The sequence below is a fragment of the Palaemon carinicauda genome, chromosome 8 (assembly GCF_036898095.1).
Source record: "Palaemon carinicauda isolate YSFRI2023 chromosome 8, ASM3689809v2, whole genome shotgun sequence".
In the NCBI taxonomy this organism is placed as follows: Eukaryota; Metazoa; Arthropoda; class Malacostraca; order Decapoda; family Palaemonidae; genus Palaemon; species Palaemon carinicauda.
In genome coordinates this window covers 3,724,250-3,739,249 of record NC_090732.1, presented here as the reverse complement: position 1 = coordinate 3,739,249, position 15,000 = coordinate 3,724,250, and the positions used below count along the sequence as shown (strand labels likewise).

The following is a 15,000-nucleotide window of genomic DNA, read 5'->3' as shown; positions in this document are numbered from 1 at the left end:
ATACATATATATATACATATATATATGTATACATATATATATATATATATATATATATATATATATATATTATATATATATATATATATATTACGTTGAAAATATACAGGACTTGTCGCAATAGCATATTCCTATCAAAACCATTCAATTTTTCTTGTGCTACTGTATGCACCACATTGGTTATATAAAAGCAAAATACTGTCATCATTACTGAGCGTATAGATGCAGTTTACAGACTCACCAGCTGCCTATCAAGAAAAAAAGTCTTAAGTCACTAAAATAGATATTGTGGTGGCCGGTGTGGTAACGTCCCTGACTGATGAACACCAGACAGGGGTTCAAGTCCCGTTCTAACTCGTTAGTTTCTTTGATCTATGCAACCTCGTTGTGAGGTAAGGATTAGGGGAGCCGATAGGTCTATCTGGTGAGTCATCAGCAGCCATTGCTTGGCCTTCCTTGATCCTAGCTTGGGCGGAGAGGGGGCTTGGACGCTGATTATATGTATATATTGTCAGTGTCTAGGGAATTGTCCTGCTTGATATGGCAGTGTCACTGTCCCTTGCCTCTGCCATTCATGAACGGCCTTTAAACTTCTAACTCCCCCCCACCACACCCACGTATTTCTTTTACTTATACGTCCATTGGGAAATTTGGTTGACGAGAGAAGCCTTTATTTTTTAACATTCTGAGCAAACTGACTTCCCAGAGCATATCAAAGTTCTCTGTTTGTACCTCTACTATATAACAGGAAAAAGAAACATTGAAAAAGTGGATGTAACCAACTTGAACAGCCTTGAAGTATGGGCTGGATCTGTATCACAACCAGAGCTCTGAATTCAATTTGATATATTTTTATCTATATTTCACCCCTGTCGATTTTCAATGAGCGGTCAAAAAAAAGCGGGGCAGATCTCATTTTGGGTCACAACCGTTCTCTTTGACATCCCCGGATATTAACAGATATTGACTGATGTTCCACACGCCTTTTCGTTTAACCTTCGTTGGCCTTCCCCCTCCCCCTCCCCCCCCCCACCCCCTAGCCCTCTAAAGACCGAACCCCCCACCCGCAAACTGACCTGGTAATGACTAGGAAGTATTAAGGCTTAAGTACACAATATGGTGCCTCTCAGCTTGAAGGCAAATGTCGCTTTTCATATAAGATATTATGCCACAGAAAACCTTTGCTGTATATTTACACGAAGAGGCTAAGGTCAATACGAGAGAGAGAGGAGAGAGAGAGAGAGAGAGAGAGGAGAGAGAGAGAGAGAGAGAGAGAAGGGGGGGGCATAATAGTTGATATATTTTAAAAGCGGTAAATGAAAGAGAAATTATAAAAGTATATTTTACGAATTACGAGTGAGAGAGAGAGAGAGAGAGAGAGACGAGAAGAGATGAGAGAGAGAGAGTGGGCATATAGCCGATATATTTTAAAAGCAGTTAATGAAACAGAAATTATAAAAGTATATTTTACGAATTACGAGAGAGAGAGAGAGAGAGAGAGAGAGAGAGAGAGAGAGAGAGAGAGGAGAGAGAGAGAGAGAGAGAGAATATAAGCTGGTATGTTTTGAAAGTAGTAAACGAAAGTGAAATTATAAAAGTATATTTTACGAATTACGATGAGTGAGAGAGAGAGAGAGAGAGGAGAGAGAGAGAGAGAGAGAGAGAGAGAGAGAGAATATATAGCTGGTATGTTTTGAAAGTAGTAAACGAAAGTGAAATTATAAAAGTATATTTTACGAATTACGAGAGAGAGAGAGAGAGAGAGAGAGAGAGAGAGAGAGAGAGAGAATATAGCTGATATATTTGAAAAGTAGTAAACGAAAGAGAAAATAAGAAAGTATATTTTATGAATTACAGTAGGGTTGTGGTGGCCTATTGGAAACGTCCCTGCCTAGCGATCTGATGAACGGGAGATCGAGTACCGCTCAAGAATTTCTTGTAGTTTCTGCAACCTAACCATCCTTGCTGGGTTTGAGGGAGACTATAGGCCTACCCTGCTCAGTCATCAACATCCGTTGCCTGGCCCTCCCTGGTCCTAGCTTGGGTTGATAAGGGCGTTTGGTTCTAATCATATGTATATATGGTTAGTCTCTGGGGCATTGTCACTGGGCCTTGCTTTTGCCATTCATGAGCGACCTTTAATAGGTAAAGTGCAATCTGTAAGAGTGAAAAGTCTGGACTGAAAATCTAGATGGTACAGTTGGCTTCATCAATTCCGGTACACTGGCGTTTCCTTGGCTTCCCAATAAGTGTACCGGAATTAATGAAGCCAACCGTACAGATGGGTTCATCAGCTTTCCAATAAGTGTACCGGAATTAATGAAGTCAACTGTACATATGGGTTCATCAGCTTTCCAATAAGTGTACCGGAATTAATGAAGTCAACTGTACAGATGGGTTCATCAGCTTTCCAATAAGTGTACCGGAATTAATGAAGTCAACTGTACATATGGGTTCATCAGCTTTCCAATAAGTGTACCCGAGTTAATGAAGTCAACTGTACAGATGGGTTCATCAGCTTTCCAATAAGTGTACCGGAATTAATGAAGTCAACTGTACAGATGGGTTCATCAGCTTTCCAATAAGTGTACCGGAATTAATGAAGTCAACTGTACATATGGGTTCATCAGCTTTCCAATAAGTGTACCCGAGTTAATGAAGTCAACTGTACAGATGGGTTCATCAGCTTTCCAATAAGTGTACCGGAATTAATGAAGTCAACTGTACAGATGGGTTCATCAGCTTTCCAATAAGTGTACCGGAATTAATGAAGTCAACTGTACATATGGGTTCATCAGCTTTCCAATAAGTGTACCCGAGTTAATGAAGTCAACTGTACAGATGGGTTCATCAGCTTTCCAATAAGTGTACCGGAATTAATGAAGTCAACTGTACAGATGGGTTCATCAGCTTTCCAATAAGTGTACCGGAATTAATGAAGTCAACTGTACATATGGGTTCATCAGCTTTCCAATAAGTGTACCCGAGTTAATGAAGTCAACTGTACATATGGGTTCATCAGCTTTCCAATAAGTGTACCGGAATTAATGAAGTCAACTGTACATATGGGTTCATCAGCTTTCCAATAAGTGTACCCGAGTTAATGAAGTCAACTGTACATATGGGTTCATCAGCTTTCCAATAAGTGTACCCGAGTTAATGAAGTCAACTGTACAGATGGGTTCATCAGCTTTCCAATAAGTGTACCGGAATTAATGAAGTCAACTGTACATATGGGTTCATCAGCTTTCCAATAAGTGTACCCGAGTTAATGAAGTCAACTGTACAGATGGGTTCATCAGCTTTCCAATAAGTGTACCGGAATTAATGAAGTCAACTGTACAGATGGGTTCATCAGCTTTCCAATAAGTGTACCGGAATTAATGAAGTCAACTGTACATATGGGTTCATCAGCTTTCCAATAAGTGTACCCGAGTTAATGAAGTCAACTGTACAGATGGGTTCATCAGCTTTCCAATAAGTGTACCGGAATTAATGAAGTCAACTGTACAGATGGGTTCATCAGCTTTCCAATAAGTGTACCGGAATTAATGAAGTCAACTGTACAGATGGGTTCATCAGCTTTCCAATAAGTGTACCCGAGTTAATGAAGTCAACTGTACAGATGGGTTCATCAGCTTTCCAATAAGTGTACCGGAATTAATGAAGTCAACTGTACATATGGGTTCATCAGCTTTCCAATAAGTGTACCCGAGTTAATGAAGTCAACTGTACAGATGGGTTCATCAGCTTTCCAATAAGTGTACCGGAGTTAATGAAGTCAACTGTACAGCTGGGTTCATCAGCTTTCCAATAAGTGTACCGGAGTTAATGAAGTCAACTGTACAGCTGGGTTCATCAGCTTTCCAATAGGTGTACCGGAGGGGATGAAGCCAACCGTACAGCTGGGTTCATCAGCTGGCCAGTAGGTGTACCGGAGTGGATGAAGCCAACCGTACAGCTGGGTTCATCAGCTGGCCAGTAGGTGTACCGAAGTTAATGAAGTCAACTGTACAGCTGGGTTCATCAGCTGGCCAGTAGGTGTACCGAAGTTAATGAAGTCAACTGTACAGCTGGGTTCATCAGCTGGCCAGTAGGTGTACCGAAGTTAATGAAGTCAACTGTACAGCTGGGTTCATCAGCTGGCCAGTAGGTGTACCGAAGTTAATGAAGTCAACTGTACAGCTGGGTTCATCAGCTTTCCAATAAGTGTACCGGAGTTAATGAAGTCAACTGTATAGCTGGGTTCATCAGCTTTCCAATAGGTGTACCGGAGGGGATGAAGCCAACCGTACAGCTGGGTTCATCAGCTGGCCAGTAGGTGTACCGGAGTGGATGAAGCCAACCGTACAGCTGGGTTCATCAGCTGGCCAGTAGGTGTACCGAAGTTAATGAAGTCAACTGTACAGCTGGGTTCATCAGCTGGCCAGTAGGTGTACCGAAGTTAATGAAGTCAACTGTACAGCTGGGTTCATCAGCTGGCCAGTAGGTGTACCGAAGTTAATGAAGTCAACTGTACAGCTGGGTTCATCAGCTTTCCAATAAGTGTACCCGAGTTAATGAAGTCAACTGTACAGATGGGTTCATCAGCTTTCCAATAAGTGTACCCGAGTTAATGAAGTCAACTGTACAGATGGGTTCATCAGCTTTCCAATAAGTGTACCGGAATTAATGAAGTCAACTGTACAGATGGGTTCATCAGCTTTCCAATAAGTGTACCGGAATTAATGAAGTCAACTGTACATATGGGTTCATCAGCTTTCCAATAAGTGTACCCGAGTTAATGAAGTCAACTGTACAGATGGGTTCATCAGCTTTCCAATAAGTGTACCGGAATTAATGAAGTCAACTGTACAGATGGGTTCATCAGCTTTCCAATAAGTGTACCGGAATTAATGAAGTCAACTGTACAGATGGGTTCATCAGCTTTCCAATAAGTGTACCGGAATTAATGAAGTCAACTGTACAGATGGGTTCATCAGCTTTCCAATAAGTGTACCGGAATTAATGAAGTCAACTGTACAGATGGGTTCATCAGCTTTCCAATAAGTGTACCGGAATTAATGAAGTCAACTGTACATATGGGTTCATCAGCTTTCCAATAAGTGTACCGGAGTTAATGAAGTCAACTGTATAGCTGGGTTCATCAGCTGGCCAGTAGGTGTACCGGAGTGGATGAAGCCAACCGTACAGCTGGGTTCATCAGCTGGCCAGTAGGTGTACCGAAGTTAATGAAGTCAACTGTACAGCTGGGTTCATCAGCTGGCCAGTAGGTGTACCGGAGTTATTGAAGCCAACTGTACCATACTCTACAATCTGAAAAATGGCAGGACGTAGCCATGACCTTAAATTAATGTGATTAATCTATGTGTATGATATGATTACAAACTAACCCTATCCCACTGATTAATAATTATTAATGATTATTGTTAATGATTATTTGCGAATTTAATAAGATATATGTCTCTAATGGTAATTACCGAGGCTATTCCTTAAATGGAGAAAGGGGGAATGGAAACCACTAACGGAAAGTAGGAGGAGGGAATATTGGTAAAAAAAGGGAAAGCGTAAATCATCAGAAGCCCATCGCGACTTGCGTCAGAATGACATTAATCGCGTAGTCTGCAATAGTGATGGAAGAGGCCATCTCTAAGGGAATTGAAAGTAAATCGTTTTCGTTGGATATTGAAGAGAATATCTCTCTCTCTCTCTCTCTCTCTCTCTCTCTCTCTCTCTCTCTCTCCTCTCTCTCTCTCTCTCTCTCTCTCGTCAGACAAAATCATAAAAAACTCTCTTAATGTTTAAACTAATTCGCTTTAACCAAGAGCAAATGGAGTCTCCGCGGATAGACTGAAAAGTCTTTTGAGACATCCAAAATCCTTGTATCTCTCTCTCTCTCTCTCTCTCTCTCTCTCTCTCTCTCTCTCTCTCTCTCTCTCTCTCTCTTTCGTCAGACAAATCATAAAAACTCTCTAAACGTTTAAACTAATTCGCTCTAACCAAGAGCAAATAGAGTCGCGGATAGACTGAAAAGTCTTTTGAGACATCGAAAATCCTTGTAACTCTCTCTCTCTCTCTCTCTCTCTCTCTCTCTCTTCTCTCTCTCCTCTCTCTCTCTCTCTCTCTCTCTCTCATTAGACAAAATCATTAAAAGAGTAAACATTTAAACTATATCGCTTTACCAAACAACAAATGGAATCTCCTCGGAAGGACTCAATATTCCTCGATACATCCAAAATCCTTGTAACACTCTCTCTCTCATCCTCTCCTCCACTCTCTCTCTCTCTCTCCTCTCCTACTCTCTCTCTCTCTCTCTCTCATTAGACAAAATCATTAAAACTAAACGTTTAAACTAATTCGCTCTACAAAGAACAAATGGAATCTCCTCGGACGGACTCAAAATCCCTTGAGACATCCAAAATCCTTGTAAACTCTCTCTCTCTCCCTCTCTCTCTCTCTCTCTCACTCTCTCTTCTCTCTCTCTCTCTCTAACCTATGGATTTTTTCCTTGTTATTACCCACCCTTTGATTGTCTTACAATTCCATTCCAGTGTTCTTCGCCCTTTGTCTCCACAGCTTCCCCTGCTTCAGACCGCTGGGCTCCTTCCTGTCTTTTCTTTCCTCTTCTTTTTCCTCTTTCTCTAAATGTTCTGGGACATTCCTCATCGTCGGGACATATATTTCCACCCTTTTTCTTGCCCCTCATCTTTTCTCTCTGTCTGCGGGTCACACGTTGGGATATCTCTTGTTAAAGTGACACAAATTGCCCCCTAAATCTTTTGCGTCTCCATTGTTAGCTGTCTGGAGTTATCCTTTAATCGCTTTTATGTCACTCTATACCATTATTATTTCATATAAGTATCTTCTTTAATGGCAGGTTGGAATTTTTGGATAATTTTATTTACAAGATATATTTTTTTTGTATCCATGTAAATATGTATGTTGATTTTTATGATCACATTTAAAGGTTTAAAAACCACTCATGAATGCTGTTGCAAGGGACAGTGACAATGCCCTAGCTAGCAGTACAAGGCCCTAGAGAGCTGATCATATATGTATGTATGTATGTATGTATGTATGTATATATATATTTATATATATATAGTTATATATATATTATATATATATATATATATATATATATATATATATATATACAGTATCTATCATAAAATCAGTGCCCTAGCTCCTCTCCACCCAAGCTAGGACCAGGGAGGACCAGTCAGTGGCGGGTGATAACTCAGCAGATAGACTTCGAAACTCGAACCCTAGTCGTCAGATCGCCAGGCACAGAAGTTTCTAATAGGGTATCAGAACCCTAAAATGTATACAAATCATAGCCAGGCACAGACGTTTCTGATAGACTATCAGAACCCTAAAATGTGTACAGATCATATACAGTAGTTTATCCCTCTTCAAATAAGAGAAAGTTGGGAATTTCTGTGACCAACAAAACCTGTTTTTAAAGGCTAGTTTAATCCAATTCAGGGCTCCTCTTCATGTTCAAGCTGATCCTGGAAATCAAACCTCATTTGTTATTCATCATGGTGTACAAGTTTTCAACCATACCAAGGAACACATTTTAAACAAGAACATATATGTTAGTATTTATTTGGGGGACCGATTTCTTGATTCTCACATTTGGCTGCTGTCAAACGTTTAGATAAAAGACATCATAATCTTGTATAAATCTTAAAACTTGTTTTTATTTCTGCTTTTTACCTAAGGTAAGATGCTCCAAAATGTTTCGCAGATAAGTACGAGAAATCTTTTTGCAAGGCTTTTAAGCCTCATGAAAATTGTAATAACCTTCTGCCAGCCTGAAGAAGAGATATCAAGAAGCAATGATAAGCTCCAAACTTATTTCCCATTTAGGGAAGAATAATGAGATACGTAATCGGGAAAAAAATAGTTGATCAATATTTAGGGTTGTGGTGGCCTGTTAGTATCGTCCTTGCATGTGATCGCTGGACTGGGGTTCGAGCCTGTTCAAACTCGTTAGTTCCTTTGGTCGCGGCAACCTCGCCATCCTTTTGAGCTAGAGGGGGTGGGGGAAATTTCGAGGAGCCCCATAGGTCTATCTGCTAAGTCATCAGTGGTCCATTGTCTGTTCCTTCTTGGTCTTAGCATGGTTGGAGAGGGCATTGGAACTGCTGATGATATGTACATAAGGTCTGTCTCTTGTGCATTGTCCTGCTAAATAGGGCAATGTTCAGTGTCCCTTGCATTGCCATTTATAAGTTGTCTTTAAACCTTAAACATTACAGTAAACTCTGATACAATCTAGTTACTGGTTAGTAATTCAGCACACAGGAACAAACGATTAACCTATGTATGTATATAAAAATAATATGAGAGGAAAGTAGAAGAATAAGATGGATTCAAGAAGAAAAGGCGAACTTAACTTTAGACCCAGTGAATAGGTGATTACAAAGGAAAGTAAAAGGAAAGAGAAAAGGGGGCCAATAAGCAAATGGATCTCTTAATAAAAGATGCAAATGAAGAGAGGCCCTTTAAGTAAATGCATTTCTGGATCGATGAAGTGAGCGTTTTGAAGATTCGCTGCATGAGGACGATAGAATCGAGGCTGGGTGAAGCGAGAGAAGAGAATTGTTAGCGTTAGCTAAAGTTTTTATAGTTAACATAGGAAATATTTATTTTAATGTTGTTACTGTTCTTAACAGTATTTTTATTTTTCCTGTTTCCTTTTCTCACTGGGCTATTTACCCTGTTGGGGCCCCTGGGGCTTATAGTATCCTGCTTTTCCATCTAGGGTTGTAGCTTAGCAAGTAATAATGATAATAATAATGATGATGATGATGATGATGGAGAATTCTTTTGGAGATTGAGTGTAGAGGACAAAAGAAACAAGGAAACACGACTTAGACGTTAAAGGACCCAGTGAATGGGATTATCATCCTTTGGAGGTGATTGTAGAGGACAAACGAAATGCACCTTGGAGGTTATAGGCATTAGTTAAAGGAATTATAATCCTTTGGAGGTGATTGTAGAGGACAAACGAAATGCACCTTGGAGGTTATAGGCATTACTTAAAGGAATTATAATCCTTTGGAGGTGATTGTAGAGGACAAACGAAATGCGCCTTGGAGGTTGTAGGCATTAGTTAAAGGAATTATAATCCTTTGGAGGTGATTGTAGAGGACAAACGAAATGCACCTTGGAGGTTGTAGGCATTAGTTAAAGGAATTATAATCCTTTGGAGGGTATTATAGAGGACAAACGAAATGCACCTTGGAGGTTATAGGCATTAGTTAAAGGAATTATATCCTTTTGGAGGCGATTTGTAGAGGACAAACGAATGCACCTTTGAGGTTATAGGGGGCATTAGTTAATGGCATATAATTGAGTAGGCTGTTTCATGGTTTGTTATAATTTTAATTTTAAGGATTGCAAAGTTATGGTGATCGTTGAACTTACATAAAAGACGTTGACGTAGAAATTGTTATCGGTTGAGGAAATAGTAATGTTATTCATTTAAAGTATATAGCTCAATATATTTGAAATATAATAATATATTTTACCAAATGACGGGCCTTATATTATTTTTCGTTTTCATCAAGCTACCAATGAGAAAACATTTTGCCGTGTGAAGAAATTTGCATGTTCTACTGGATGTATAGTTGCACACCCTGACTGTGCGGCGAGTTCCTTCATGTAGCCCAGTCCACCACCTCATCTAACTTCTCCAGACACTATCTGTTCGGCTACTCGCCGCGTAGTAAGGATAGGACAGGTGTACTACCTCTGAGCGAGATGTGTCAGGAATTCTTGTATCCAACTGTACATACCTCGAGGATCCCTTCTTCTGAAATCCTTTTCCTCTGCTTTTCCTTTTTCTTTTTAACATATGATTTTATTGGGAGGACGTTAATTTTATGAACCGACTCGATATTGTGCGTATCCAAAATACATAATGTTTATGAAACTACGTCCAATAAAAGGCCCCATTTACTTTGCAACGCTAATCGAACTTTGTAGAAATTTATTCATATTTTCTAATTGGGGTAATAAGTTTGAAGAGTCGGATAGATGAAAAATTGTATTATATATATATATATATATATATGAATTATATTATATATATATATATATATATACACTTGTATATACACACATATATATATGTATATATATGTATATATATATATATATATATGTGTGTGTATGTATATATGTATGTGTGTGTGTGTCGTTTTGGGTGTGTGGGAATTATGCGGTTCTGTTGATAAAAAGAATAATGGTGATAATGAAATTTGTAGAGGAAAGGGGCCTTGGCACCCTATGAGTATACACGGAGAGAGAGAGAGAGAGAGAGAGAGAGAGAGAGAGAGAGAGGCTCTGAAAAGAATTATGATTTTAGGGTCTTTGGAGGTGATGTTTCTGGAATACTGCCAAAAGATGTTCCTTCGATTTTAGTAGGAATTTGATGTTCCTTTCGCTAACTTGATCCCACCCCTTGTGTGTTCAAAGGAAAAGTGACTGAAAAGATATGAATGTATAAAATTTTTTTTAACTGGAAAGATATGAATGTATAAAATTGTTTAACTGAAAAGATATGGATGTATAAAATTGTTTAACTGAAAAGATATGGATGTATAAAATTGTTTAACTGAAAAGATATGGATATATAAAATTGTTTAAATGGAAAGATATGAATGTATAAAATTGTTTAATTGGAAAGATATGAATGTATAAAATTGTTTAATTGAAAAGATATGAATGTATAAAATTGTTCAACTGAAAAGATATGTGTATAAAATTGTTTAACTGGAAAGATATGGATGTATAAAATTGTTTAACTGAAAAGATATGAATGTATAAAATTGTTTAAATGGAAAGGTATGGATGTATAAAATTGTTTAAACTGAAAAGATAGGAATGTATAAAATTGTTTAAGATCTTAAGAGAGGAATAAAAGCTTATGCTTTTTAGCGTGGCAGAGTTTATGGTCATTTTTTATGGTCTGGTTTCTCTCTCTCTCTCTCTCTCTCTCTCTCTCTCTCACTACATTTTGTTTAACCAAGGAAGCTCATATTTAGATTTGATTTTAAATTCTCTCTCTCTCTCTCTCTCTCTCTCTCTCTCTCTCTCTCCATTTTTTTTAGCCAAGGAGGCTTATGTTTGCATTTACTTTTCAATCCCCCCTCTCTCTCTCTCTCTCTCTCTCTCTCTCTCTCTCCAATTTTGCTTAGCAATGGAGACTTATGTATGGATTTAGTCTTCTATCTCTCTCTCTCTCTCTCTCTCTCTCTCTCTATATATATATATATATATATACAATTTTGTCTAGCCATAGAGGCTTATATTAGGATTTAATTTCCAATTCTCTCTCTCTCTCTCTCTCTCTCTCTCTCAGACAATTATCTTTATACCTCGTAGCATCTGCAGTTTAGATGGCAAATTAGATATTACCAGGAATGAACTCCCTCTTTTAATATAGAGCTGAACTTTAATAATAATTTATTACCTAATATGTATTGTATGTAAAAGGCGAGGCACATGGCCACATTTTACGGTATTTGAGGGTGATTTTGTTTTTCTTTCACGGTTTTTGAGCTGATTTTGTTTTCACGGTTTTTGAGCTGATTTTGTTTTCCTTTCATGGTTTTTGAGTTGATTTTCTTTTCCTTTCACGGATTTTGAGCTGATTTTCTTTTCCTTTCACATATTTTGAGCTGATTTTGTTTTTCATTCAGGGTTTTTGAACTGATTTTGTTTATCTTTCACGGTTTTTTTAGCTGATTTTCTTTCCATTACACTATTTATATGCTGAATTTGTTTTCCTTTCACGGTTTCTAACCTGATTTTCTTTTCACTATTATGTTGATTTTGTGTTCTTTTCACGGTTTTTAAGTTTATTTTTCTTTTCATTTCACTGTTTTTAAGCTGATTTAGTTTTCCTTTCATGGTTTTTGAGCTCATTTTCTTTTCACTATTTTTATGCTTATTTTTTTTCTCGCTTTTTAAGCTTATTTTCTTTTCATTTCACAATTTTTAAGCTTTCCTCTCATGGTTTTTTAGGTAATTTTATTTTATTTGTTGGGGCATCTGGCTTGGGTCGCAAGAGGATTAAGACCGTAATTTGCATACCGAACATTTTTATACCCACGAGTAAAATTGCGCGTAAATATTGGATTCTTGAAATGGCTCGATTTCGCGCGTCATATACCACTGATGAAGATAGAACCAAAACTCCAATTACATTTTGGCTTCATGATGCTTTTATATATCTTTTATTCATGTGTAGTTTTACTTGCGTATTCTTTATCAGCATTCTTAGATTTGTGTTTTTTTTTTCTTTCGTACTGTCGTTGGCCATTCCAAGTAGGACCCTGGTTGATATACAGTATCAGGAATCAATCGATTTCTCTCTCTCTCTCTCTCTCTCCTCTCTCTCTCTCTCTCTCTATATATATATATATATATATAAACTATATGTAATGTATGTTTATACACTAACATATATATTTACACACACCCATATAATTACATATATATATATATATATATATATATACATATATCTAAATTAATTTACAGCATATATATACAGTATGTACAGGACTCGCTCGCTCTCTCTCTCTCTCTCTCTCCTCTCTCTCTCTCTCTCTCATTAAATGTTTATCACGTCAAACTTTTAGTGAAAAAGAAGTGAATCTTCTTTTTTTTCACTAGTTTATTACCAATGAATTGTGAAAAATTGGGAAATAGTTAAATGATACTAAATTATTACTGGCCCATTAATATTTTATGTACCTACCCCCAATCTTGCTATTAATTGATGAATCCCCTCTGATATATTGTAGACAAATATTTTGCTGCATAGCTATAGTATACCAAAATGTCTGTAAAGAGTATACTATATATATATATATATATATATATAATATATATATATATATATATATATATTCCTTGTCATGCTCCTCTGGGAGAGGGAGTAGTCATACCCTGGTGCGAAGGGGTACCCGGAGAGGTGCACCTCGGAAACCACACACTCCCATAAATTGCCGAGGACAGCAGGTTGTAGTTAGGATAGTGGGGGGGGGGGGGTTGGAATGGTTGAATTTGTGCGTGTGTGTGCATATTTGGTTTAGGGAGACCTATGATATTTCTTGTCTTTTGTCCTAAATTAATACAATTACTGTACATCCACATCACTACCTGTTCTACGCAACTGAAAGTTTTCCTGGCACTGGCGCCCTTCTAGAAAGTTCTCCTGGCACTGGATCCCTCCTGGAAAGTTCTCCTGGCATTGGCGCCCATCTGGAAAGTTCTACTGGCAATGGAGCCCTCTTGGAAAGTTCTCCTGGCACTGGAACCCTCCTGGAAAGTTGTTCTGGCAATGGAGCCCTCCTGGAAAGTTCTCATGGCACTGGAGCCCTCCTGAAAAGTTCTTCTGGCATTGGAGCCCTCCTGGAAAGTTCTCCTGGCACTGGAGCCCTCCTGGAAAGTTCTAGTGGCACTGGCGCCCTTCTGGAAAGTTCTCATGGCACTGGAGCCCTCCTGAAAAGTTCTTCTGGCATTGGAGCCCTCCTGGAAAGTTCTCCTGGCACTGGAGCCCTCCTGGAAAGTTCTAGTGGCACTGGCGCCCTTCTGGAAAGTTCTCATGGCACTGGAGCCCTCCTGGAAAGTTTTCCTGGCCATGGACCTCTACTGGAAAGTTTTCTTGGCATTGAAGCCCTCCTGGAATGTTTTACTGGCTCTGGAGCCCTCCTGGAAAGTTTTCTTGGGCCTGGACCCCTACTGGAAGGTTTTCCTGGTATTGAAGCCCTCCTGGAAAGTTCTCCTGGCACGGGAGCCCTTTTGGAAAGTTCTCCTGGCACTGGAGCCCTCCTGGAAAGGTGTCCTGTCACTAGAACACTTCTGGAGAGTTCTCCGGATTTTGGATCCCTCCTGGAAAGTTCTCCTGGCACTGAAGCCCTCATGGAAAGTTCTCCTGGCACTGGTGCCCTTCTGGAAGGTTTTACTGGAACTGAAGCCCTCCTGGAAGGTTCTCCTGGAACGGGGGCCCTCCTGGAAGTTTCTCCAGCACTGGAGCACTCCTGGAAAGTTCTTCTGGAGCTGGAGCCCTCCTGGAAAGTTCTCCTCTCAGCAACTCAGTTGATTAGGGTCAAGTGAAGCAATATGTTGCCACACAAATGCAACTTCAAAGATTTGAAACCTGCAAAGCGCTTTAATTAACTTCGTAAAAAATTGGATGATATTGTCAGTCTTCAAGCAGATGATACTGAAGCTGAAGAATCAATAGAACATTTCGTGTTCATTTGTAATGCAATTTTCGTTCTTTGATGATATGAAATATTCATGCGTAGTGTTTACGTAAAGCATTATGCAATGAATAATAAATATCTCAAATGAATTAATATTTCTTGAGTGTACTTTTCAGTATGAATCTCTCGACTTTTTCAAATTAAATTCCATATTGGATTTCAGGGAACTATCAAACATATTTTTTACTGGGGAAAAATATAAATAAAATGATTGAACAGAGAGAGAGAGAGAGAGAGAGGAGAGAGAGAGAGAGAGAGAATCTGAAGAATGCTGAAAGGTCAAATAGATTAAATTGACATTCAGGAAGCTTTGACCAAAAGGTAGTATTGTCCAGGATAATTTAATGGATATGCCAACCCAATTAAACTTTTTGTTTTTCAAACATTTGGTAACGTTTTATTATTATTATTATTATTATTATTATTATTATTATTATTATTATTATTATTATTATTATTACATGCTAAGCTACAACCCTAGTTGGAGAAGCGGGATGCTATAAGTCTAAGGGCTCAAACAGGGGAAAATAGCCCAGTGATGAAAGGAAATAAGGAAAAACTACAAGAAAAATCTAAGAACAATAATAACATTAAAATAAATCCCTCATATATAAAATATAAACACTTAGAAATAACAAGAGGATAAAAGCTTCAAAATAACAAGAGGAGGAGAAACAAGATAGAATAGTGTGCTCGAGTGTACCCT

General features: G+C 38.4%; 1 protein-coding gene across 1 annotated transcript in view; it reads left to right on the top strand.

Moving 5' to 3' along the window:
• rdgA (retinal degeneration A) overlaps positions 1-15,000 on the top strand; it is a 390,177-nt gene that overhangs the window by 290,978 nt on the left and 84,199 nt on the right. Inside the window, 1 exon segment of the mRNA XM_068377671.1 lies at positions 13,232-14,133. Coding sequence (XP_068233772.1) covers positions 13,232-14,133 — 902 coding nt within the window.